This window comes from Microcebus murinus, chromosome 10 (assembly GCF_040939455.1).
Source record: "Microcebus murinus isolate Inina chromosome 10, M.murinus_Inina_mat1.0, whole genome shotgun sequence".
NCBI lineage: Eukaryota > Metazoa > Chordata > Mammalia > Primates > Cheirogaleidae > Microcebus > Microcebus murinus.
The window spans coordinates 68,837,748-68,865,000 of record NC_134113.1 but is presented as its reverse complement, the minus strand read 5'-3'; the positions used below and the strand labels follow the sequence as shown (position 1 = coordinate 68,865,000).

General features: G+C 39.3%; 1 protein-coding gene and 1 pseudogene across 9 annotated transcripts in view; both read left to right on the top strand.

Moving 5' to 3' along the window:
* The window catches only part of LOC105880936 (oxysterol-binding protein-related protein 9-like), an 8,033-nt pseudogene extending 2,033 nt beyond the window's left edge, over window positions 1–6,000 (top strand).
* Window positions 1–27,253, top strand: part of GRIP1 (glutamate receptor interacting protein 1) — a 617,604-nt gene that overhangs the window by 464,045 nt on the left and 126,306 nt on the right. For all 9 annotated transcript variants that reach the window (XM_076007469.1, XM_076007466.1, XM_076007468.1 and 6 more), the window contains 2 exons: window positions 17,885–18,020; window positions 20,228–20,373. In XM_076007469.1, coding sequence (XP_075863584.1) covers window positions 17,885–18,020; window positions 20,228–20,373 — 282 coding nt within the window. The remainder of the gene's footprint in view (window positions 1–17,884; window positions 18,021–20,227; window positions 20,374–27,253) is intronic.

The following is a 27,253-nucleotide window of genomic DNA, read 5'->3' as shown; positions in this document are numbered from 1 at the left end:
CAGTTATTGTCCATTGATGTTGCCCGAAGAAAGCATGGGTGGCTTTCTGAGAGTATGAGTTTCTCATGCTGGGGGTATTCAGACAGGTACTGGACGGCGGCTGTCAACACAGAGCAAAGAAGACCAAAAAGATGTAGGTCTTGAGCCAGACATCCCTAAAAGTCACCTGCAATTCATTCGCCAGGCAATAGGAACCAATGGCCCCCTCCTCCTTCAGGCTCTGCCAGCATCTTCCTGGGCTCATCGCTGCTTTCTTTTTGCTCGCTTTTTTTCATTTTTACCTGATTTCACTGGTATAAAAATGAGAGCTAGAACATCCTCTGTGATTTCCTCCGAGAGTTCTAAGAGTTCCCCTCGTCCCGCGTAGAACAGCCATTCTTGGGGTTGGAGTGGAAGGAAGGAAAGAAATACATTTCACCTCTGCTACAACTTGCAGGCTTGTCTCCGCCTAAGGAAAGGGGGCGCAGGCCCCTGTTTATTGTTTCTTTGTCTCTCAAAATGCTAACCAGTTTTGTGTTCCCAGACTGCACTCTATAAAGGGCCTCCAGCGTCTCCCAGAAAAGGGAGAGATGATGAACTGGCCTCTAGGCTCTCGCTAGACCTTGTGGCTGACATGTGAGGGTTTTTACCTGTGTGTGAGTCACTCCTCAGTTCATTCCTGTGCCCCTGCTGTTTGTATAGAGGCCCAGTAAATAGAAACTTCCTGCTGAGTAGCCCAGCCCTGGAAGAGAACTGATAAGGCAGTTTTATGGATGACAACACAGAATCCAGAAATGTGTTTTTTATGCCTGAGAAATTATTGACTTACAACAGACGTTGCCTTGCATGTTGATTTCATAAGTGCATGTGCCAGCTCTATTTCTGCATACAGCCTCTGAAGAATGTCACCAGAGAACCATATGTGCCTCACCCAAATATACCCTGTGTCATGCCCATGCCTACCTCCCGGCCCTGTTGTTCTGGGGAGAATAAATGGGAATAACTGAGGAATTCAAACTCACCAGTTGTGCTAGTAACTAAATATTAGAAATACAATAACCATGAAGCATTCCTGTTATTTCTTTAATTTTAGCAATTTCCCAGTGGATATTAAGGTGTTAATTGCCTCTGCACTTCTTTAGTTGACAGATATGTCCTTTTTCACCTAGGTAAGAGAAGCAATTATTGTAATGCTCTCATGGGCTTCGTGAGATGTTCTTTAATGACTTTTAAAGGCATTGATAGGGCATTGTGCTTTTAAAGGGAAACCATCCTGTGTTCTGTTTGTGCTTGATAACAACACTGGATATTGTATTCAGACCACATGAAGAATCTATGCAAGGAAAATATGTAATGGAAAAAATAAAGACAATAGTAATATATTTGCAGGAAATATGTATCCAGATTTCAGATATGAGAAAAATATGTTCCTATGTGTGCATATATCACTGAGTTTAACAAAGATTAAGCAAAACAAAAAGAGACTGAGGCTTTTTCTTTAGATACTCAGCAACGATTATTTCTCTGGAATTTCAACACAAAGTTGTTATTTTCTAGAACTTGTATGGCCTTACAAATAAAGATTTGGCAGGTTACTTACTCAATACAAATCAGAAAATATTTTTTTTCACCCATTGTGTGAAAGTGACTTTCGTAGTCCCCTTGAACTACGATTTGTTTTAATATTTCAAATTTGCATTCAAAAAGTAAAAGAAAAATAGTCTTAGAACTTTTAATTAGAATTCAGATCTCTTTTTTGATAAGAGTCACTTTGGCAACTTGGTCAAGCTAAGACTCATGATCCACGTTAACCAAAGTAATTCTGTGGAAAGGAGATTGAAACTAGGATTAGAATACCTGGTTTAAGTTCTAGCAAAATGATTTGCCTGATATGTTTCCTTAGGCAAGTTATTTAGCCTCAAAAATCTTTAGATATTTTTCATCTTTAGGAGTCTGGGTTTCTGTGAAAATCAAGTGTATGTGACTCTACTAGCCAACTTAAATGTTATACAGATATAAAATTATATTATCAGAGGAAGATTCAGGTATTCAGGTTTCTAAAACATTACAATTTGAAAACAGGGAGCTCTTTTAAAAAAATAATACAAAAATTGTTTTCAAATTTGACAAAACCATATGACAGTGTCGATACATTGCTAGGCTCCCTCTCAAGACTGTGGGAGAAGCCTGTGCCAGCAAAAGTCCCAGGAATTTTAGACTCAGTAGCTTACCCTGTGCCTTAGTGTTACAGATGTAGGGAAGTGGCTATACCTGCTGCCTGGCAGGGCTTCATACTTGTTTTTTAGCAGTAGAAACTTCCTTTCAAAATCTTACATGGAGGAAAGAGTGAAAACTGACAAGAGGAGCTGAAGGTGAGACCCAGGGCTTAGGGCTACACCTGTTTGGCTGCATCTTCCTTTAGTACCTTAAGAACTTCAGTTGAGAGTGGAATTTGGAAGAACATACTGTATTCATTTATCATGATCCACTTCCCTCCCTCACATATACATACACACACATTTTAACAACTGTGAAACTGGAATGCATCTTACAGTTGTTCTTAGACCTGTAGAAGTTGTGATGTCATTGTTATTACCTGTGCATGCTCTTACTTGGTTGTAATTCCTGGTAATATGATTAGATTAATGTAACTCCTTGAAGTTTCAGGAAATAAACCATTAAAGACCATTTGAGGAAGGAATATGCATTGTTATCTAAAATGTACTATTGATACTTCCCCATGGGATCAAGAAAGCAGAAGTATCAACACTTGCCAAGTGAGGATCCCATAGAAGTGGGAAAAGGGTAATACTAAAGAGTAGTCCCCAGCTGTCTGCCTTGAAGTCATAAAGGGTGGGTGCCTTGGTGAATGACTTTCTTGCTGGCCACCTGTGGAGTGAATAGAGCCTGAGTGTCTGGGAGAAGGTCCAGCTCCCAGCCCTGAATTCCCAGGAACCTGCTGCCTGCCTTGGGACCAGGCTGTGGGTTTAAATGTCATGCTCTCCCTGCCCTCTTCCCACTGCCTCTGGGAACTTGAATTTAGAATTTCTTCCTAGTGTCCAAGACTGAAAAGAAACTTGTAGAGGCTGATGCTTACCTACAAATCTTAATAGAACAGTTAAAGCTTTTTGATGACAAGCTTCAAAACTGCCAAGATGATGAACAGAGAAAGAAAATTGAAACTCTCAATGAGGCAACAAATAGCATGGTAGAATCAGTGAAACACTGCATTGTATTGCTGCAGATTGCTAAAGACCAGAGTAATGCTGAGAACTACACAGATGGAATTATAAGTACTATTAATCTTGTAGATGCAATATGTCAACACAGTCCCTTGGAACCTGTGGTCAGCACAAAGCCTGCCCAGGCTGTCTTACCTCCAGAACCTGCTTGGTTGTGTAATTCAGAGCAGCATCCATCTTCCCTACCCATTGGACCTGTGTTTGCCACCTGGGGACAATATCAGACTGTAAGACCAAATAGTACAGGCAGTGAGCATTTACCACCTACTAGCAGTCTAACTTCTCCAAACCCTGTCAACATGTCTCCAAATACAGTCCCAGAGTTCTCTTTATTCTAGCAGTGAAGATGAATTCTGTGTTGCTGATGAATTTCCTCACAGTGGCTCATTCCCAAAGTGCTTCGTAGATTCTTCTGGATCCGCCTCAGTCTTGGCAACAGCAGCTCAGAAAATAGCCTGAAGTGCCCAGATACCACAGAATCACTTAATTCTTTCCTGTCCAATGGAATTTCATGTCCAATGGAACACGCGATGCTGACCTTTTTGATTCACGTGGCCATAGAGATGATGAAGGGAGGCAGGATTTGTGGAGGGGGCCATGTACATTATCATGCATCCCTTGTCACAGGTTAGGCTCGGAATGGATCTTACTAAGGTAGTTCTTCCAAGGTTTATTCTTTTTTTTTTTTTTTTTTTTTTTGAGACAGTCTCGCTTTGTTGCCCAGGCTAGAGTGAGTGCCATGACATCAGCCTAGCTCACAGCAGCCTCAAACTCCTGGGCTCAAGCAATCCTCCTGCCTCAGCCTCCCGAGTAGCTGGGACTACAGGCATGCACCACCATGCCTGGCTAATTTTTTCTATATATATTAGTTGGCCAATTAATTTCTTTGTATTTATAGTAGAAATGGGGTCTCGCTCTTGCTCAGGCTGGTTTCGAGCTCCTGACCTCAAGCAATCCGCCCGCCTCGGCCTCCCAGAGTGCTAGGATTACAGGCGTGAGCCACCGCACCTGGCCTATTCTTTTTTTTTAAATCAATGAAGAAACACACTATATTTAAGATTGAAACCTTTCTTAATATCAGGACATTAAAAAAATTGAAAGACAACATTATACAGATATCAGCTTTATTTTTAGTTAATCTGTAAATTCAGTGTGATTCTAGTAAAAGTTCTGCTGATGAATTTGCTTGCTTTTTATTTTGTTATGGAAATTCACAAACCAACTGATTCTAAAATTCATATTGAAGAGTAAAGAAACTTAAATAGCCAAGACACTCCTGAAAAGAATAAACTTGCCTTATTGAAATTAATTATAAAGCATACTTATGAAACAATAGTAATTTAGCCAATCAACAAAGTAGAAAAGTACCCTGAAACAGCATGAAACATATATAAATTCAATTGATGAATTGGCATTTCATATTCATGGGGCTACAGGAACTTTTTTTTTATTACAAGAAACTATGAAAGTACAAACATTTTGATTGCATTTTATATCTTTGCCTCTCCCTTGCAAGGGTTAGAGGTTTGCCCTTCCCTCCCTCTTGAAAGAAGACCTCTTCTAGAAATGTCTGCAGACTTTTTGTACATCTGGACCTGTTTGTGAGCATTAGTGACCAGCAGGATCTGGGGGACTGAATGAGGCAGGTTGTGAAATGGTAGCTGTCAGCCTTCCATGGGGGAATGAAACAATCAGTTGCCGAAAAGTCATACAACTCCATTTGGGGTGAGATTTTGCAGTGTCACTGGACATTACCAAATGATACTGAAAAGAACACAGCTATTAATAGTTTCAGAAGGACCAATTCACTGGGTTTCCAAAAACAGTGTAACATTCATGGCTGAGCAAGCCACTCATTTCAGCCATTTTTGCTGAGTGTTTTGTCAAGAAGATGCAATTCAATGCTCATATCTGGACCAAATGAAAATTCCTTAGGATGTCACCTGAGGTGTACAACACCTCATAGTCTCATGTCTGTACTGTGACAAATATTACATTCTCACATTTCCCAATGGTTATAGAAGGTCTACCCTCACAATGCCCCGGGTGGAATTAGGAGGAGAATCGCAATATTAATTTTTACAGAATTGGCTATAGTGCAAGTATCATCTTTTGCACTAAACCTTTTTATGGGGACAAGAAGCACAGATTTACCACTAAGGTTTTTTTTTTTTTTTTCTCCGAATGACAAGAAGTCTTTTTGCTCAATTGAAGGGAAATAGAATGCTGTAATATATGCAAAATATGCAACAGTCTTCGTAGATACCAAAAAGTTGCTTATAATCAAGAAGAAAATGGGGAAGCTGAAAGATCAGAAAGAGTATGAATCCCCCTGCCTTTGAAAGGATGTTACTTTCAACTTAAAAATCAGAGACACTAATACAGCAACTGACGCAAAGCACAGACTTGAAGAAAAAGAGCAGAAGCCCAAGAAAAAAAGGAGAAGGAAATCCAGTGGGAGACAAGGTTATTTCATGAGTGGAGAATGGTTTACGATGAACCTTTACTGAAATGTCTTGGTGCTACCAAGCATTAGGTTGAGAAATGCAAAGTTTACACCTGATGACCAGGGCAGTAGGTGTAATTCAGCAACAAACGATCTCCCTTTGGGAGAATCTATTCACTCCCTTTTTATTGTGATGGTTCTTATCTCAGGGATACTGAACTTTCTGATGTAGATAAAGTCGGAAAGGCTTCCCCTCTTTTGCGCTGTGGCAGTAATGATTTTGACTTCAGTCCTGAGAAAAACTACAGGTTTTGAAAACAAGATATCTGCTCCTTTTCCAAACCCCGTATGTTGAAAAGCATTTATTAATATAAATCCAAGTCTCAAACACTGTGCTGTAGTACTGCTGTTAAGATATACCACCTCTGTTTTCTAGTTCATATAATGTTGGAATGTGTGTGTTATGTGTGTGTGTGTGTGTGTGTGTGTGTGTGTGTGTGTGTGTGTATAAAACAGCTGTTCCTTGAACAACATGGGTTTGAACTGAGAGGGTCCACTAATACACACATGGATTTTCTTCTGCCTCTGCCACCCCTCAGACAGCGAAACCAATCTCCACCCTCCTCCTCAGCCTACTCAACGTGAACATGAGGATGAAGACCTTTATGATGATCCACTCCCACTTAACAAATAGTAAACATATTTTCTCTTCTTTATAATTTCCTTAAGAACATTTTCTTTTCTTTATTATAAGAATACAGTATATAACACATAATATACAGAACGTGTTAATTGGCTGTTTATGTTGTCCGTAAGGCCCTGGTCAACAGTAGGCTATTAGTAGTTACATTTTTGGGGAATCAAACGTTACATGAATATTTTCAACTGTGCATGGGGTTAGTGCCCCTAACCTCTCTGTTCTTCAAGGGTATGTATACAAATACACACATACACCAAATATACCTTATGCCAGATTTTTCATAGATACATCATCTACTATAAAGATGGGCTCCTCAAAGTTGTTTTAGAAAATTAGCACAATATATAATATGAAGTGCTAGGAAATTTTATGGTCTCACTTACAACAACTTTTATTTTGGAATTGAATTATTATTAAATGGTATCTAATCCTGGTTTACAGTTTAATTATACTCAGTGCTTATTAAGGCTTCATAAAGTAATTTTTCAAAAAAAAAAAATAACTTACCAAGTAAGTCTCAGCAGCTTGGAAGAAAATCCAAGAGACAATAACAGAGCACTCTCTAAGAAATGCTATATCATCAGTGTCCTTTATGGCCCAGGGAACGATATCATATAGGAAATATGAACACCAGTGACAACTGGTTCAGAAATGAATGTGGAGAAGTTGTAGGAACACCTTAAGCAATTTGTTTCGCTTACATTTTCCTTTTCATGTACTCACTCTGAGTTTGTTAATAAGTATGAAATTTTAAAATCTTAGTGATAAGAAAGCATTATGTTGTAATTTAATTGGCAGTGTATTCTTTTTTGGCAGTAAATAAAACAACAATGTGCCTTACAAGTGATGGCATCTTGAAGTTAATGAAATATGATAATTTTTAAAACCATATAGTTCAGTTTTCTCATTTTACAGTTCAGAGATTAAGGCACAGCAAGGGTTTAGTGACTTACCCAAGGCAATATGGCTGTTTTTTCCAGGGCATAATGAACCATTTGCAAATATTTTTCAAGTGGCTGTCCCAAGTTAGTCCCAGACTAACCCATTAATTTGCTAATCATTGATAATCATATTATTATGTCTTTTAATTCCTTAAGATCTGTATTTCTTACTAGAATATAAATTCCTTGAGGCCAGAGACTAAGTCAGTATCATTTATTGCTAGATAGCAAGATGACTAGCATTTAGCAAATGATCAATAGCTATTCAGGGGAAATATGGATGGATGAATGGAAGGGTGGACAGAATGGACTGAAACATTCCAAACTCAGAGTAAAGCTAGAAGATAGTCATATTTGGGTAAGGTGTTGTTATATGTGGTGATTGAGGTACCAGTGCAAAGGACAGAGCCAAAGAGGAATAGTAGTGACAATATCTGCTCATTCTCTTATGTTCACCCTAATGTGGAACCTTTCCTGGGGACAAGAATATAATTGTTTCTCATTTGGAGCACGAAAAAAGATCTGGACCAGGAGAGGGGCCAGAAGAGAATGCTACCTCCTTGTTAGGGCAGAGGAAGCCAAAAGTAGGGTGTGAGCACTGTCCTTGACTTAAGGCAGCACAGTCTCCCCTAGCTCTGAGCTCCAGCGGGTCTCAGTAGGGCTCTAATCAAACTCAGACTCACTGCAGCAGGTGCCTGGCTTCCCCACGGAGCATCCACAGGGCTCCCCGGATGCCTTGCCTCTCAGTTATCTGCGGTGATTGCACTATTAGTTTTCCATCTGTTCCTTTATCTGAAATGGATCAAGTCTCATAAAACAAGGGAAAGTCAAATAAATACCCTGACACACAGGCATCTGTAACAAAATGAGGTGGGCTGATTTACTGTTGTCCTAGTAGCTTGGAATCTGCCTAAGGCTAGCCTTAGTTTTCAGCCCTCTTCTCAATAGTATTTCATCTGTACATTCTTGTCTTCCAATGTTTAGCAATTACTTCATGATGAATCTGAAAATTGATAGCATTCAGTTACATGAGGAGGCAATTTCATGTACTAAGGACCCTAATTTTCAAGTCTCAGTTTCTGTAATCTGTAAAATGCTAGTGTTATCTTCTTCCCAGAGTTGTTCTTAAAGATAAGTTAGTTCATGAATGTGAGAACATTTTGAAAAGTATAAAGCTTTAAAATGATTGGTAATCTTAAAAAGTACCAGGGATTTCTTCATTCAGCCTCACCTGACATCTATGTGTTTCAGGATCTTTCTTCACTTCCCAAGTGTTCTTTTCTTGTGCACCCAGTTGAACAAGATACATCACCCTTGTTCATCTCGACTCCCAGACAAAAACCTTCTGATCATTCTAATCTTGGCATAATAGGTGTGGTTTTTAAAAATCTAAATAGCTATTCAACATCAGATACTGAACAAAAGGATACTCAAAAAGACATGCAAGAATAAAAGATTTCCTCCCAAAAATATCTCACTGATTGGCTTAGCAATCTTTGGTACCTCTATTTCTCCAACTATTAAGTGGAAATGATGGCAATATTGCAAGTAAATATCTTACTTTCATCTAAAGGAGAACTTCAACTTCTAAGTACACATCTATAGCCTACAGAGGACTTTCCTGGGACCTCAGATTGAACAGTTATTCTCTTTCAGGCTCCCAGGCCATACTGTGGACTAACCATACTTTACTGAAATTATTAGTTAGAGATGTTTGTCCCTTAAACATGTAGACTGTGAACTGCAGAAAGTTAGAGGCAGTGATTGTTGGTCTCTGAAATATTAACCTCTAGCACAGTCTTAGATGTTCAAAAATATTTTGGGATCAAAACAATCCACAAGTAGCTATAAGAATGTAGTTAACTTCTCTAAGGAAGCATTGAAGATCAGGGTAATTTCAAAGTTAACCATGCCAATTACTTAAGTTTAACTTGGAAAATCCAGTTTTGAATTATGTCAACAATTTTGAAAATGTGCTTACAACTGATTACAAGTAAAAATTGCACATGGAGAGTTTTCCCAAAAGAAGATTGTCTGGGGCTCTTGAAGTAAGTGTAATCACGAGGTCTTCTGCCCAGTGCCATTTTCTGCTCCCTGTGGATTCCTACATCTGAATGCCTACCACTCAGGCCATTGTGCACAGGAAGAGGGGAGGTTTCACTGAGATGAGCCACTTCCTGTTTCTGATATCTTACATCATGATTTCATTTAAAATATAATATTAAATGACTACATAGGAATACCTGACTGATAGATTTGGGCACTAATCGCTATTCCACGATCCCTACCTGATGTGCACACAAATTACAAACTATCAGCCTAGCATAGGATGTTCTTTGATTGTTACATTGCTCAGGTATGATCCTATAGGTCAGGGTTTCTTAAGTAGGGTACATGGATGGCGGGGCCATCACATGAATTCCCCTGAAATTATATACTAAATTTTTCTGGGACGAGGGTTTACCACTTTCATTAGATTCCCAAAGTAGTCTTCGACTCCACGAACGGTTAAATACCAATGCTAATTGTTTTGTCTTATAGTCATAACAATCAAAATATAGTAGAAGATTGGCAATCTGCATACTTGGAATTTTCCAACATCCAAATAATAATAAAGATAACAATAATACCATGATAACAATAATATCATACCACTTACTATGTGGCAGGTGCTATTATAAGTTCCTTAAAATAATTTTATCACTTAACCTTCACCACACCCCATAGGGTAGATACTGTTATCCCTATTATAAATATAAGGAAACTAAGAGCCAGAAAAAACTAAGTAACTTGTTAATAAGGTGTGACATTGGAAAGCTTAATAAAAAATTTTGACAATTAAATAACTGATTTTGCAGAAGTGGAAAGCTGAAAGAATTCTCGTATTGCCAAAAGCAGTGATTTTTTTTTTAATTTAATGCTTTAGGAGACATAGGATATCTGAATCAGTTATACCAAAAAGACAGTCAGTATCTCTGTGCTATCTATTTTTTTGAAAAATCCTGCCATATATCACATACTTTCAGAGGTCACAGATTTTTCTATTTGTTATTGCATATTGTATATCCCCTTTCTTTTGAGGTGCTCCAAGCAGCATACAGATAGGAATCCATTCCTCTGCATCACTGCATAAGATAAATACCTATCATAATTTTGTTTCGCATGAATATTTGTGCCAGGTAATATTTATGAGCAGTACATCCCTGGCACTCATTTAATTTATGCTCAGACTCCTAGGGGATGAGAAAAATTCTAGTACATCCCTCATGTCACTACACAGAGGTGGAAAGTGCCCAAAGACCTCTCTCTGCCCGTGTGGGTGGCGGGCGCTGGGAGTGAGAAATGTGGCAGTTCATCACAGAAACCCAGCTTTGATCCCCACAGCTTTGCTGAACCAGGGATGTTAGGAGGAGCTTGAAATGAGTATTGGAAAAAGCATCTGTTTATTTCCTGAGGGGGATAAACTTCCCAGTGGCACCACTAAAAATAATCTACAGATAAAACTGTAGTGTGAGCAATGATATTCTTTCCACAGTAGTACACAGATATGACTAGAGTATTCTGGTGTGGGCCCCCATCCCCTGGCTAAGGCATGGATAAAAATAATCCACCAGGTAAGCTCAGGGAAATAACTGTCAGCTTCTGTGCAAGTTCTGCTCCTTTACCATGTTGCTTCTGCACCAGCCTGCAATATTCTGTTGGCCACGAGCCAGTGCTCACCGCCCCGTCATAATTCCCTGGGCCAGGACTGATGTTATCTGGGAGCACCTGCTAATGGTCCAGGCACCATCCTAGACACTGACGATACAGCAGGGAACAAAACTCTATCTCGGGGCCGGGCGCTGTGGCTCACGCCTGTAATCCTAGCTCTTGGGAGGCCGAGGCGGGCGGATTGCTCAAGGTCAGGAGTTCAAAACCAGCCTGAGCAAGAGCGAGACCCCATCTCTACTATAAATAGAAAGAAATTAATTGGCCAACTGATATATATATAAAAAAAAAAAAATTAGCCGGGCATGGTGGCGCATGCCTGTAGTCCCAGCTACTCGGGAGGCTGAGGCAGAAGGATCACTCGAGCCCAGGAGTTTGAGGTTGCTGTGAGCTCTGACGCCACGGCACTCACTCTAGCCTGGACAACAAAGCAAGACTCTGTCTCAAAAAAAAAAAAAAAAAAAAAAACTCTATCTCGGACACCAGCATTTCAAAATTTGTGGCTTATGGTATAGAATTTTCATCAATAGTGCATTTCTCTTTCTTTCTTTCTTTCTTTCTTTCTTTCTTTCTTTCTTTCTTTCTTCCTTCCTTCCTTCCTTCCTTCCTTCCTTCCTTCCTTCCTTCCTTCCTTCCCTCCCTCCCTCCCTACTTTCTTCCTTCCTTCCTTCCTTCCTTCCTTCCTTCCTTCCTTCCCTCCTTCCTTCCTTCCCTCCCTTCTTCCTTCCTTCCTTCCTTTCTTCCTTCCTTCCTTCCTTCCTTCCTTCCTTCCTTCCCTCCCTCCCTCCCTCCCTCCTTCCTTCCTTCCTTCCTTCCTTCCTTCTTTTCTTTTTTTCTTTCCTTTCTTTTCCTTGGCTTCCTTCTTTTTTGACAGAGACCTGCTCTGTCACCCAGGCTATATTCAGTATTGTCATCATAGCTCATTGCAACCTCTGTCTTAAAAAAAAATGCAAAAATGTTTGATGAACTTCAAACCCATTTATGACAAAAAAAAAACTCATAAAAATAGGAATAGTGGGGAACTTACTCAACTTTATAAAGAATATCTACAAAAAACATGCAGTTAACATAATACTTAATGATGAAACACTGAATGCTTTCTCCATAAAATAGGAATAAGGTAAGGATGTTCATTCTCACCATTTTTTTTTTTTAATATTTGGGTTTTTTTTTCATTTCTCCTTTTTTGTTTTCTTTTTCTTTTTGGTAGAGACAGGGTCTCACTCTTGCTCAGACTGGTCTCCAACTCCTGAGCTCAAGTAGTCCTCCCACCTCGGCCTCCCAGAGTGCTAGGATTACAGGCATGAGCCACTATGCCTGGCCCCATCACTCTTATTCATCATAGCACTGGAAGTTCAGCCAGAAAGGTAAATAGATTAAAAATGAAGAAATAAAACTGTCCCTATTTACAGATGACATAATCGTCTATGTAGAAAACCTAAAGAATTCACAAAGAAAAAAACACCCAGAACTAATAAGTGAGTTCATCAAGGGCACAGGATACTAGGTACAGGCACAAAAATCAATTGCATATCTATATACTAGCAATGAATATAGGTACATTAAAATTAATAATAAATACCATTTTCAATTGTTCCAAAAAGTGAAATACTTAGATGTAAAACTAAAAAAATATATACAGGACTTACATACTAAACGCTAAAAAAACTGATTAAAAAAGTTACAAAAGTTCTAAATAATTAGAGAGATAAAACCGTATTTATGGACTGAAAGACTCATCATGGTAAAGATGTTAATTGTTTCCAAACTGATAGACAGGTTTAACACAAATCCTATCAAAAGTTCAGGGACATATTTTGTAACTATAGATATGACTATTCTAAAATTTATATGGAAAGGCAAAGGAATAATTTTTAAAGAGAAAAATAGAGTCAGTCTGCCCAATTTCAAAACTATAGTGTATAGTTACAATAATGAAGACTGTGTGGTATTGATGGAGGAGTGGAACAAAACAGAGGACCCAGAAAATATGCCACACAGTCTTTATTATTTTACTACTTTATTACAGACTCACACAACTATGCCAAGCTGGTTTTTGACAAGATGCAAAAGCAATTCAATAGAGGGAAAGTAGCCTACTCAACGAATGGTGCTGGAGTACTTGGATATCTACAGGCCAGAAAAAAAGGGGGTGAAGAAAGAAAAGGAAAAGAACTTGAACCAAATTCTCAAATCCTATATAAAAATTACTCAAAAATGGATCACAGCCTTAAATATAAACCATAGTATTATGAAAACTATAGGAATTATTTAGAAACTATAGGAAAAACATAATAGAAAATTTTCAGGGTCTAGAACTTAGCAAAAAGTTCCTAGACTTGACAAAACCATGATCCAGTAAAGGAAAAATTATCAGTTTGACTTCATCAGAATTAAAAATGTTTGCTCCATGTAAGACCTTGTTAAGATGAAAAGAAAATCTACAGATGGAGAGAAAATATCTGCAAACCTTGTATTCAGCAAACAGCTAGGGTACAAGGAATCTCTATGTTCTTTTCTACAACTCTATGTGAATCTATAATTATCTCAAAATCAAAAGTTTAATTTTTATAACAATTTCCCATTGGTGTGAATCTGATTCAATCGGTCTGGGGTGGCCCAGGCATCAGTATTTTAAAAGCTCCTCAGGTAATTCGAACATGCAGCTAGAATAGAGAAAACTGTAAATTGAACTACGGGACTTGCTTTCCCCAGAAGCCATGTAATCTCCCACCATTGGTTATTCCTTTGCCTTTAACACCCCTCATTTCTCCATGTGCCTTGTGGAGGTTGTCTTTAAGAGTTAGCTCGAGAATAACTGCTCGAAGGAGCTATCCAGAACACTGCCTGCCCAGACTGAATAGGGACCCTCCCAGCTGCTCCACTTTGGCTCTTTATTTACTCTTGTCAGAACCCTTATCACTCCCTGCTGTAATCATCACTTATGTCTGTCTTCCTTCTTTCAGAAACTCTTATTACAGTTGTCCGCGTTGTAATTTCCTGTTCATTTAGCTCCTGGATTTTAGGGACATGGCAAAAATTAGGGGTAAATGCCCCTTTTCTGTCTAAGCCTAATTACACTTTTTAAATAAGCAATGAGACAAGAATTTTCAGAGACACAAGTGTTTACAGGCCAGACCAGGATCATTATGCTGGACCTTTATCCTATGCAAAACAGCTTTAGAAAACAATGAGATCGTCTGATATGGGTTCTGAACACCCCATGCCTATGACATTTCTTTTCTTTTTGTGATTTTTTTATTTGTTTGGGTTTTTTTTGTTTTGATGTTTTGTATGTCCGAGCAGGTCCAGACTCTGACTGATTTGGGGAGGCAAACACTGAGGACTTTGCCAGCCTCCCCAGCCCAGGCCTCTGCTTCTGGGTATATACTTCTTTATACAGTCTCTTGCGTGGGAGGTGTAGACTGGTGGTGTGACATCCGGTCATAATTCCATCACCGCCTCCAGGGAGGCTTCCTGGGTAGCCTCTCTCTGTTCCTTCATAGCAATGTCTAACACCAAGCTCATGCACTTTGGGAACACAGTTGTCTACAGAATCTTTGCAAGGATACATGTTCCATTTTTGCAATAATATAAAATATATCTGGTGCCAAAACAATCCTATTGACACTTTTATTTATACTGTTAACTTTATAGATTAATGTAGGGAGAATGGACACATTTTTTGATGTTGAATTATGCTACCCACTGAAATATTAGTTTCTGGATGTCAAGGGTTTTATCCATTTGTTCAGTGACGTATCACCCATGCCTAGAACATTGCTTGGCACACAGTAAGTGCTCTGTTTTTATTGAATGAATGAATGAATGAATGAATGAATGAATGCTATGTCTTTCCATTTATTCTGATCTTATCTCCTTCAGAAGTGCTTTAAAGTTTTCTTCATATAGATCTTGCACATTTTTTGTTTTTTTTTTTCCCCTAAGAATTTTACCTTTTGGTTATTGTGAATGGGATTTTCTATGATAACCTCTAACTGGCTATTTCTTGTCTTAATAGAAAGGATAAGTTTTTCTGCATAGTCATTTTGCAACCTTCTATGTTTTTAAATTTCCTTATTTGTTTGTAAGAACTTTTTCATAATTTGTTTTCACCAAGCATCATTATTACTTTCTTAAAACTTTCTGGAGTTCAGTAATTAAAAAGATTGAATTACAAACCCAAAGAAAAACAGCAAACAACTAAATTCCCTTCTATCAGTGGGATTCTTGCTGGTTATGTTGAGTAAGTAATGGTGTAAATGTAAACCTGCAGTTTATTTTCTAAGATAATTAAATATGGTGATTAAGGAAAACATCCAAACCAGAACCATCTCTTTCCTCACTACTTGGATCATCATCTGTGTCCTGTGCTTCTTGCTAATTTGGAGACTACAGTGCTTGCTACAAGGTCCTCTTAATTTGGGGAGAGATATTTACAATTTAAATCAGAAAAGAAAGAAATTGTCAATACATATTGACTTGCCCAAGTACTGCTGTTTTACTGCAGTGTTTGTTCAGTAAGCCTTGATATATAAGTGAACTCATGCAAATGAATGCATCTGTCTTCATTTCTCTTTGCCATTAGGTCATTATGCAGACATTAAACACCAAAAAGAGACATAAAATGATTGATTAGTCAAGCGGAGATTGCAAGTTAGCAGAAAGGAAACTCCAGAAGAGGTTTCTCCCTCTCCAGCCTGCTGCTTCTCTCCCACCCCCTTCAGAAACACCCATAAAAAATTTAGTCAATCCTTCAGAGACTGAGATACTTATTGGTAGTTAACATTCTTGTGATTCAGCAAATTTTCTTGCAACAGTGTTCTGTCTTTACTCCTGAGTTTTGCCTAATTTATATTCCTTCTTCGGTCTGCTCTGCTCAGCTAATCCTGGTGGATAAGTACAGCAGATAGGACAGAAGACAAACTGTGAAATAAATGTTGCATTTGGAAACTCAAGCCTTTGTTTTACGTTGTTGCCAGGACGGGCTCCTCTGTGGCTGCCTTCCTCACCACTCATATTGGCAGTCTGTGACTTTGCCTTTGTGACTAGGCAACGAGCGAGCATCTTGAGGATAATGGTCTTAACTTTTTCCGTCTTAAAAGTTTTATTGTTTGGCTCATAGTAGGCATTCAATAAATGCATGCATACAGGGATGCACAAATTACTCAATTAACTGATGGATAAATATTTTCTTTCTTTCACATTGTTAAAAATAGCTCTTAGGAAAATATTTTTAAATGAGAGGGTAACTGACTATTAACAGTTTAAAAAGTAGCCAGACAATAGATTTATATTTTAACAAAGATCAAATGAGACTAAAGGAATTGAGCTTTTCTAGATTTTCAAGATTCAGCCAGAAGTCTGGAAGGACCTGGGTTCTTTCTGGAGAAAACGACGTTGTCTACCTCTCACAAGGCTGCACCTGAATACTGGTATCCCATTTTATGCAGGAAGCATGTCCTCAAAAACCTGAGTAGGAGTAAAGTTTTTATGAATTGAAACTTACCTCTCACATGCCTGGTATTATTATTTCAAGTTGCTTCTTGTTGAGCATTTTTTATGTTTTTTGACCATTTATATATCTTCTTTTCAAAAATGACTGTTTATCCTGTTTCTGAATACTCTCAAAAAAAAAAAAATGACTGTTCATATCATTTGCCCACTTTTTAAGGGGGTTGTTTGGTTTTTATTCTTGCTAAGTTGTTTGAGTTCCTTGTAGATTCTAGATATTAGTCCTTGGTTAGGCATATAGTTTATGAATATTTTCTCCAATTCTATCGGATGTTCATTAACTCTTTTGATTTATTTCTTTTGCTGTGCAGAAACTTTTTAGTTTAATTAGGTCTCATTTGTCTATTTTTTATTTTATTGCATTTGCTTTTGGGGTCTTAATCATAAATTATTTGCCTAGACCAATGTCTAGAGGGTTTTTCCTAGGCTTTCTCCTAGGATTTGTATTGTTTTAGGTCTTATGTTTAAATCTTTAATCCATCTTGAGTTAATTTTCATATATGGTGAGAGATAGGGATCCAGTTTCATTCCTCTGCATATAGCTAACCAATTTTCCTGCCACCATTTATTGAATGGTATATCCTTTCTCCAGTGTATGTTCTAATCTGCTTTGTTGAGGATCATTTGGTTGTGGGCATATGGTTTTATTTCTGGGTTCTCTGTTCTATTACATTAATCTATGTGTCTATTTTTATGTCTGTACCATGCTGTTTTGGTTACTATAGCCCAGTAATATGACTTGAAATTAGGTTATATGATGCTTTCAGTTTTGTTCTTTTTGCTTAGGATTGCTTTGGCTATTCTGTACTTCCTTTTCGAAAGACAAAAAAACGGAGAGTCAATGGTATGTTTCTTGAACCTGTAGAAAGCTTTCTTCTCCTGTCACTGGCTTCCTATGCTGACATGCACCATGAGCCTAGAGTCTGCTGCTAAACTATACATATTTGTATTACTATTTAAAATTCTGTTCTAACTCCTTATTTTACTATTTTCAACTGTTTTGTTTAGAGTTACAAGGAGAGAAACTGAGAAAGTCACTTGAGAATGGCAGAAAACAAAGAGTGATATTATCATTTGTACATGAGACAATTCAGACAATTTATTGTCAACCTAGAATGAACTGCCCCACTGGTACTCATTTTAATAACCGCTAATGGAATATCTGCCTCAGCTTTATCTGCATACACATCTTTATGAAATATTCTGTAAATTACAATGGAAAGAGGCCACGGACATCTGTTCTCATAAAAGAAAAAGTAGAAAGAGTTTCTGGGGAGGAGTCACTTAACCACACATGAAATGACATTTGTGATTTTACTCTCATTTAATAAGGCAAATGCTTTTCTTTTAACAGAGGAATTCAAGGGCTCCACGGTCGTTGAATTGATGAAGAAGGAAGGCACTACCCTCGGTCTGACAGTATCAGGAGGAATTGATAAGGATGGCAAGCCAAGGGTATCTAATCTGCGGCAAGGAGGAATTGCTGCTAGGTAACTACCTCTCAGGGAAATCTGGGGAAAAAATACTGGGTGTAATTAATTCAGAAATTAAAGCTGCATCAGAAAAGGTCACCAATAAATAAATGACAGCTGCCATCTGCTGGGCAGCCCATCTCAGCAGAAGCACAGTGGGGCATGTGTCAGAAGCTACTCCCCAGCACTGCCTGTGTGGCTGGTCTGGCCTATGCTGAAGTCACTGGGGAGATTCCTGTGTCATCTCAAGAGCTGCCAGGCCTTCGTAAGGTTTTTAATTTTTAAAAGCCTAGATGGATCTAGTCCCCAAATGTGCCACTAAGCAGCAGATAAGCTGTAGTGGGGATGAGAAACATGATTATCTACATGTGGAACAGATGACCCCTATAATGTATATGAGGGAACAGCCGCAGAGGGACAAGGCTAGCCTAGGAAGAGTGGGAGACCCAGCTTCCAGTTTCTAAGTAAAAGTTTTCTTTGTCCCACATCTTCTCTACTTTCCTACCTTTCCTTTTCACCAAGACAAAGAGATGGTTTCTGAAAGGACAGAAGGCTTGGAGGAGGATGCCTCACCTGCCCTTCTTTCCAAGAATTGCAAATTGCACTAGTCATTGCCAAAGGCAAAATGTCCTGGATATAGGTCAGGGGTGAGCTTGCTGTGTAGATACATTCTACATTTACCTAAGAAAGAGGTGATGGAATGATCAGGTTTCATTAAAAGTGAGGATAATGTACCTTAAATCCTAGACACCAGTGTTCTTGCCCACATAATTCCAAGTTAAATTTTAGAGTTTTTGCTTTATAGAGCATCATCAGAAATGGTGATTACTTTTAACGATCAGCCTATTTGAACAATTTATAAGCTTAATCCAATCCCTTGCTCCATGATCGGAAGGTATTGTTTGTAAGAGAGGTTGACGTGAACTCAGGCACTGCAATGTGCTTTCTTGAGGCTTTTAAGACGTTTTTCTGCACCCACAGCCTTTATTTTGGATGAGTCATGGCCAGCGCACGACGCTAGAGCGTCCTATCTCCAGAGCTGCTTCCTGTCTAGCCCTTGAAGCAAGTGTGAATGGAAGGAGTGGAAGGCTGGCATTGTCAGTTATATTAATGCTGTAATTAAAACTAGTGCTGTGCCAGTTATAATGAGCACTAAAAATGACCAAATATTCATTATTAAGGCACTACCATTTTATAGGGAATAAATCAAAATAATTAAAGATAAAATCCTAGCCCTTAAGGGGTTTATAATCTATCGGGGGAGATAAGGTATAAAAAACATGAGAAGTTTGAGAGGAATAATGGCCTTGCATGATAGTAAAAAGCAACAACACAGGAGTCAGCACAGAGCATGAGGCAGTGAAGTTGCTGCGAGCGTCAGCAGACCTGGGGTAAGGGCCACTGCACGTGCTGTGGGCTGCAGTCGACTCTAGGACATTTTCTGAAGGAAGAATGATGGGAACTGCATTATATAAAATAAATGCATTAGCTATTTCTATTTGGGGAGAAAATGCTATGGAAGGTCCTTATCACTGGCAGGAGTTCTAACTCCCATTATTGGTCTTGCTACCTGCTCTTGGTTCAGCAGTCGAATCTGACTAGCAGCCCAGGAGCAGCTGAGGTTCTACTATGGTGGTAAAGACAGATGAGGACGTTACTGAAACCCAAGACTTGCTTTGTAATTTCTTCTTCACCAATTCCCTTTTTATCCCTCCTGCTGTAAGCAATAAATAGCAAAAATAAGCTGACCCTTTCCTTAGTCCTGGACAAACTCTCAGTGAAAATATTAAAAGCTGGGAAATGTGCAAAAGGCAGGCAGCAAAAATGAGAGGGAATGAGGAAAAAAAAAAAAAACCTAGCATGTCTAGGATATGGATCCAATGCCAACTTTTTAGGGCAATGCAACTAAAAAAAAAAAAAAAAGTTTCTCTTTATTTTGTTTTACAGTGCTTTTAAAAATAAAAGAGGCAAAAGATTAGGAAGGAATCAGAGATAGCAGCAGACCCAGAGCAGGGCTTCCAAGGTGTCGCAGGCAGCAGACATAACAGTGATCTTTGACTCATCTGCCCCAGGCTTAGGGGCCAGCCATCTCCTAGGAGGCAGAAACTTCTGCTACGTGGGCCCAGTAGGCTTGAGTGCTTATTCATTAAGGGCAAACGGAAAAGGTCACCAGACTGGCCTGTGGAGAGGATGGGTCCACTGAAACGACATGGTCTGTTTTGCAGAAGTGACCAGCTGGACGTAGGGGACTACATCAAAGCAGTGAACGGGATCAACCTCGCCAAATTCCGCCACGATGAGATCATCAGCTTACTGAAGAACGTAGGGGAAAGAGTGGTTCTTGAAGTGGAGTACGAGCTTCCGCCAGTTTGTAAGTGCAGTAGACCCCTGTATCTGAGGGGGATACAGTCTAAGACCCCCAAGTGGATGCCGGAAACCATTGATAGTACCTATAGATACAAACTCTATAGATACTATATTTTTTTCCCTATACCTCACACCTATGATAAAGTTGACTCTATAAATTAGGCATGGTAAGAGCTTAACAATGATACTAATAATAAAATAGAGCAATTATAGTAATATACTAGCATCATTACTCTTGTGCTTTGGGGCCATTATTAAATAAAATAAGGGTTTCTTGAACACCAGCACTGAAAACCCGAGAGAGTCAATCTGAGAACAGGACAGCCACTAAGTGACTAACAAGCAGGTAGTGTAGACAGTGTGGGTGCACTGGATGAAGGGTGATTCCTTGACCACAGCAGGACGGAGTAGATTATGTGAAATTTTATCATGCTACTCATAACAGCATGCAATTTAAAACTTATGAATAGTTTATTTCTGGAATTTGCTGTTTAATATTTTCGGACTGTGGGTAACTGAAACCACAGAAAGTAAAACCACAGATAGGGGTGACCACTGAAATCACAACCCAGGGGCGGAACAGCTGCACCACATTTTTTCCTAAAGCGAACAGCTTCTTAATTTTTTCCCTTTACCATCAGTATCTCATTATAGGAATGTCAGAGTTTCTTGATGTTTAAAAATTAATTAAATTGAAAAACCTGTAGCTCACTCAGGAAGAATTAAAAAAAGCCTAGGTATCAATGAAATTATATAGGGCCCATGTTCCATTAAGTGATCTGTGAACATTATATTTGCCACTTACGCTATTTCAATAAGCAGTCAACATATTTGTAAGATCTATGCACTAAGAACCATCTAGGCTTTGTACTTAGTAAGTTTAGGAAAAGTATGTTTAGCATGTTTTATATTGATCCTTGCATAGATATGTTCCTTTCTGAAGCATGAAAGTAACTTCAGAACACTTTATTGTCAAGGAATATTAGTAATAATAACAAGAGTAGCCAACATATTTTGACTGCTTACAAAATGTCCAGCATCATAAAGAACTTGACTTACTTTGATTTATTTAATCGTCACCACAAGGAGGGTTAGCATAGCAGAGACAAACTTTAGTGTCAAACAGCCAGGTTCAAATCCCAGCTTCACCTTACACTAGCTGCATGCCTTTGGGAAAGTTACTCAAGCTTTCTAAGTCTCAGCTTCCACATCTGTAAAATGGAAATGATGTCAGCTCTTACTCATAGATTTGTCATGAGAACTAACTGAGTTAGTATTTGTAGAGCAGTGCCTAGCACTGTAAACATTTTTGATAAATAATAAGTCAATCAACACTAAAAGATCAGCATTATTATTGTTATTTTTCTCATTTTACAGAGGCCTAAGTTGCTTATCTTTCTCAGATTAGTAGGCTACAAAGTCAGTATCTGAACCATGCTGTCTGACCCCAAAGTCCATGTGCTTATTTATCATAAGATCTACCTATGACTGCTGCCCTGCATTAAAGCTATGCTGTTCTAGCACTACCTTTTCAATTATTAGCTTTCAACATAGATGCTACTCGGGGAAAGCTCTTTGTTCTTCATACTAGTGAGAACTCAGATTGATTATGAAGAGTTGGTATTAATTCGACTTATTGAGCATTTACTATGTTCCAGCCACCACTATGTACTAGGAGCTTGGAGTATACCAGTGGTTTTTACATCTTAACAGGAAGAAGACAGATAATAAAATAAAATCCTAATAAATAAGCATATTATATAGTATGGGTCATAAATACTAAAGGAAAAAGAAAGCAGAGCAAGGAGAGGGATTGGGAATACTGGATTCAGGATGGCACTGCAATTTTAAATAGGGTGGGTAGGAACAGCTTCATTGAGAAGGTGATACTAGTCAGTGGCTTAAAGGAGATGAGAGGGTCAGCTGTATGGATTTCTGGGGGAAGAAAGTTCCAGGAAGAAGGAACAGCCAATGCTAAGACCAAAATGCAGGCATATACCTGGGGTTGTTTTGGAAACATCAAGGAGGCCAGTGTGGTGGGAGTAGAATGAACAGGAAGAGAATTAAGAAATGAGGTTAGACTAGTAAAGCGGTGGAGCTATTCTTGCAGGCCATTGGGAAGACATGCAGTTTTGATCTGAATGATACAGGAAGCCACTGTGTGGTTTGGGGCAGAGGAGTAACATGATCCAATTTATGTTTTCAGAGGCTCTGTCTGGCTGCAGGGGGCCAGGGTAGAAGCTAGGACAGGAGCTGGGAGCTACTGCAGTGGTCCATGTGAGAGGTGGTGCTAGAGATGGTGAAAAGCAGTCGGATTCTGGGTATATTTTGAGGGTAGAGCCAACAGGATTTCTTAATGGATTTGATATGGGTTGTGCAGAAACAGAAGGGCCAAGGATAACCTCAAGGCTTTGAGCCTGAGCAACTGGAAAGCTAGAGTAGCCATTAATGGGGCTAGGTAAGAATGTGGGCAGAGCTGATTGGTAGGGGGAAGGTCAGAAGGTGCCTATTTGACATTTAAGAGGGAGTGTCGAGAGCTAGAGGTACGATTTAGAGTTTGGGAGAAAGATCTGGACTGAGAATGTAAAATTGAGAGTAACGAAAATATGGATGGTATTCGAATCGTGGTCACCAGATTAGAGCACTCAGTGTACATAACCAATCCCAAATTCTTATTATGAACATAAAATCTAACACTGAAAATCTAGTAGACATTTTGCAACAAAATCAATTTAAGACTGTTCAAAAACCTTGCTACAATGTTTTTCATTTTCAGCAAGAGTAGGCAGTAAAAAAAGAGTGTTGAGAGCTTGGACTGTCTCACTGGTTAAATGGCAGCTCTGCCCATTTCTAGCTTTCCAACCTCGGGCATGTTATTTAAGTTCTCTGGGTCTTAGGTTTCTTCATCTGTAAAATGGCAATAGTCGTTGCAGGAATTTTGTAGTGATGCCATTCTATAATCATGTAATCATTATTTAAACCATTATCAGGTACTTGATAAGTAACTAATAATGTTAGCCATTATTGCATTATTACACAGAAAGTACTATGTCTTCTTGAACTTTGAAAGAACCAGTTTGCTTTGAAATCACTGGCTCAAACCATTGCAAAAGAGATAAGAGATATCTTTAGGTATGTAGGTAACTAGATATCTAAAGCTAATGCTCCTTGATTATGTATTTTTATTCCACTGGGGATATGAATATCAATAAAACACAACTTCTTCCTAAAAGGAACTTTTAGTATGGTTTTCAGGGGAAGGCCGGTAGTGAAGATTTGCCCAGTGTTATGGGTGTTTCAGAGCTGGGGGTTTCTGGGAAGACTTGGAGGAGGCAGTGCTGGTCAAGCAGGAAGAGGCACATGCCAGGCGAGATGATAGCCCAGTGCACAGGGTAAAGTGCAACGGAGTGTAGCTGCTGGAGTACAAGGGGGGAGTCAGAGAGGGCTTGGAGAGGGATGAGGACAGTGAGGTAAACAGGAACCAAATGGGGCCTTTTAAGCCATATTGATGGAGCTTGGCATCAAGTGGGCAGTGAGGATTCCTTAAAGCCTTTTAAACCAGGGAACAGCATTATCAGATCTGAGTTTTTAGATTTATCATTTTAGGAGGCCAAATAGGAAATAGACCAGAGGTTATAAACCAAAAGGCTATTGCAATTTTCTAAAAGAGAAGTGATATCGTAATTAAATATAGCCTTAGTAGAGTTAAAAAGCAGAAGATTGGTATCAGAAATGCTTAGGAGTTAAAACCTATCATGACTGGGTGATTAAAGAGTACCAGTTTTTTTCTTCCTCACACAGTAAAGCTGATGGAAAAGGAGAAAGAATATTTATAAATGCAAAAGTGTTCATTTTTATCATGGAATTTGGAAAGATAAAGTCTCTTCTCCAAGGATGATCTCTGTCTCTTTCTATTATGCTTGGAGAAATTAACAAGATCTTGGAATTCAGAGAGACTGAGGGATTATTAAACTTCCCTTTCACTTAGTTCAGACAGCTAGAGCAGAAACAGGCCACCCACAGCTGCGACCCTGTTGAGGAGAACTGGCTGCTAACAGATAAGCTGTCCAAAGCCAAGACTGGAGCCTCTCTCGAGATCACAGCCATTCGAGGCTCAGCAAACTCAAGTACAGAAAGAACCGGAAGAAGGATTGTGTGTGTGTGTGTGTGTGTGTGTGTGTGTGTGTGTGTGTGTGTGTGAGAGAGAGAGAGAGAGAGAGAGAGAGAGAGAGAGCTGTGATAGAGGAAAAATTGAAGTTTGACCTTGGGCAAGACACTTTTGTGGGATTCAGTTTCTTTATGAAAATGAAATGATTGGTCTGCACGAGCCCTAAAGTTATTTTTGATTTTAAAATTATATGATGCTTTAACCACTTCGGTACAGCGCTCACCGGCTGCAAAACCTTGCCCACAGCCGGCACTCGCAGTCCGCACGATAGTCTGTGCTGTGCATTGACGCCGAATCCGTTTTGCTCTTGTGTGATGAGGAAAGCTCGAAAGCACTGAAAGCTTGTTTTACTCTACAGGCAGCTTTCCTTGTAATGTAAATCAGAACAGGTAACATATACATATATGTTTTCATTACGTTATTTTTAAATGTTTACAATTTTATTTTGATAAATGAAAAATTAGAAAAGTCATATCACAGTTGTCAGCTAAAGTCGCTGTGCGCGTTCATGTGTGGCTGTCGACTATAGTCGACGCTTGTACCGAAGTGGTTAAGACTGCATTTAGGGAGAATACTACCAAACTTTATCTTAGACATTTATACATTAAAAGTTGGTCCAGGAAAATGCCTTCAAATTTTTTTGTCACATAACCTGTAAAGAATGTTGAAATGTTAAATAATTCTCCTGATTTTTTTAGTTAACACTTAAAATTATCATAAGCGTAAATAGTTGGAAAGGATACAATTTCTGGCATGTTGTTTATTTTATATGTTTTTAAATCTATTTCCATCCAAACCTTGAACTGCAGATTTACCTTACTGAATAAAAAAGGTTGCCACTGTCTTTTCTTTTGGGCTTTCTCCCCACTTTAGTCTTAGTCACAACTGAAGTGCTAATCCCACACATTGGGCGGACATCTTGCCTGCTCCTCCTGAAAACCTCAGCCACCAGTTGGTATTCTTCAGAGAGCTTTACACTGCCTCTTCAGGCTCAGGTGACAGAGTGGGAAACGGACTGTGAGAACCCCAAGAATATCAAGCCCTGCTTTCCTCTCCATGTTGGAAAGGGTTTGTCCTCTGAGCACAGAGAAGGAAAGGCCATTTTCTTGTGTCCCAACAGCACGACGCCACATTCTGCTTTAATCTTAATGAACATCCGTCTGTCACTGCCTGAAAGTGGTTTGTTGAAAAGGCCTCAGTGAGTGTGCTTCCAGGACAACGTAGCTGCTCTACCTGCCCCAGATCGCCTCGATCGATCAAGTGCACCCTCTCCACATCCCCCCCCCCCACATATGGAGCTCACATATTTGGGTTTTCAAATTTAAAGGCAAATTTTCACATAATTGAAAGTGAAGCTTTCAACAGCTCTAGTCCTGTTGAAATAGCCCAAGACCACCCACATGATAGCAAACAGAGGCTAGTTATTCAGAGCATGCTACAGCATGTAGTCAGCTGCCAGCCCTTGTGTTTGACAAAGACTGAAAGGCAAGCATGGGAGTGGGAACGCATTATAGTAAAGAAAGGAGAAGGCTCCAGGTGTGCTCTGATGAGAAGCTGTTGGCATAGGAAGCTGGAGGCGGCTGGCTAGAAGGAGAGCATCTCATGTAATTGGGGAGCATATTGGTGTTCTCAGGTTGGTCCTGAGTTGGAAGGATGGGGTGGGGAGGGATGGAGAGACTGGTGGTTATTGACCAAGTCCTGACCATTCAGGACCAATTGCTACAGAGAGGTCGTGGGTTAGCTTGCTGCACTACTTATGTGGATCAGAGCCTATTGTCCTTATGTCCTGGCCATTGTCCATCTGTGTATTCAGTCTCTCAGTCAAGTCAAAGGAAAGACTGACCTGTGCTGCCCAGTACTAGAGCCACTGGCCTTATGTGGCTATTGAGCAATTGAAATGTAGCTAATTGCAAATGAGAGGTGCTGTAAGTGTACAATATGCACCGAATTTCAAAGCCTTTGCATAAAAAAGATGTCATTAGCAGTGTTGTTAATAGTGAGGACACATAAAAATGATAAGGTTTGGGATAGATTAGCTTAAATAGAATAAGTTATTAAAATTCAAAATAAAAGTCTGCTGTGTAATCTGATTGACAAAGGCAGTCTTTTCACTGTTAAACTATCAGCTAAATCAGACTAGCTTTCTATGAAAAGGAGTCATTTTTTAACGCACATAAAAGTGTTGAAGCATGTCCCTTGTGACAGCCTTTCTTCTCAATTCTAAAATAGGTAGACAGATGATAGGTGATGGTGGTGGTTGTGGTGGTGATGGTGGTGATGATGATGGTGATGATGATGATGGAGAGAGAGAGGCAGTCTCAGGTCTCCTCCACATGATTCATCTTGGGATTCAGTCTGAGGAGCAGCAGCCACCCAGAGGAAGCTCTTTGTGTGACAATGGCAGAGGGAAAAGAGGACAAGCGCAAGCCCATGAGCACATTTCCGGCCTCTGCTTGCACCTCTTAACATCACAGTGGCAAAAGCAAATCATGTGGGCAAGAGCAGCGTGTTGGGGTGGAAAAGTCCACAACTTCTACCGAGGTAGGAGGTAGGGAAGCAGGGAAGGAGTATGTAATTTAGAAAAATCTAATCCACCAGAGGAAAGTAACTATGTAAAAGTACATGCAGATTCACATATAGAAACAAGGGACAATAGTACAACTAAAATACAGAGGAAGAGTATTTTGGAATTGTGAAATTGGTTTCTACCTAGCCC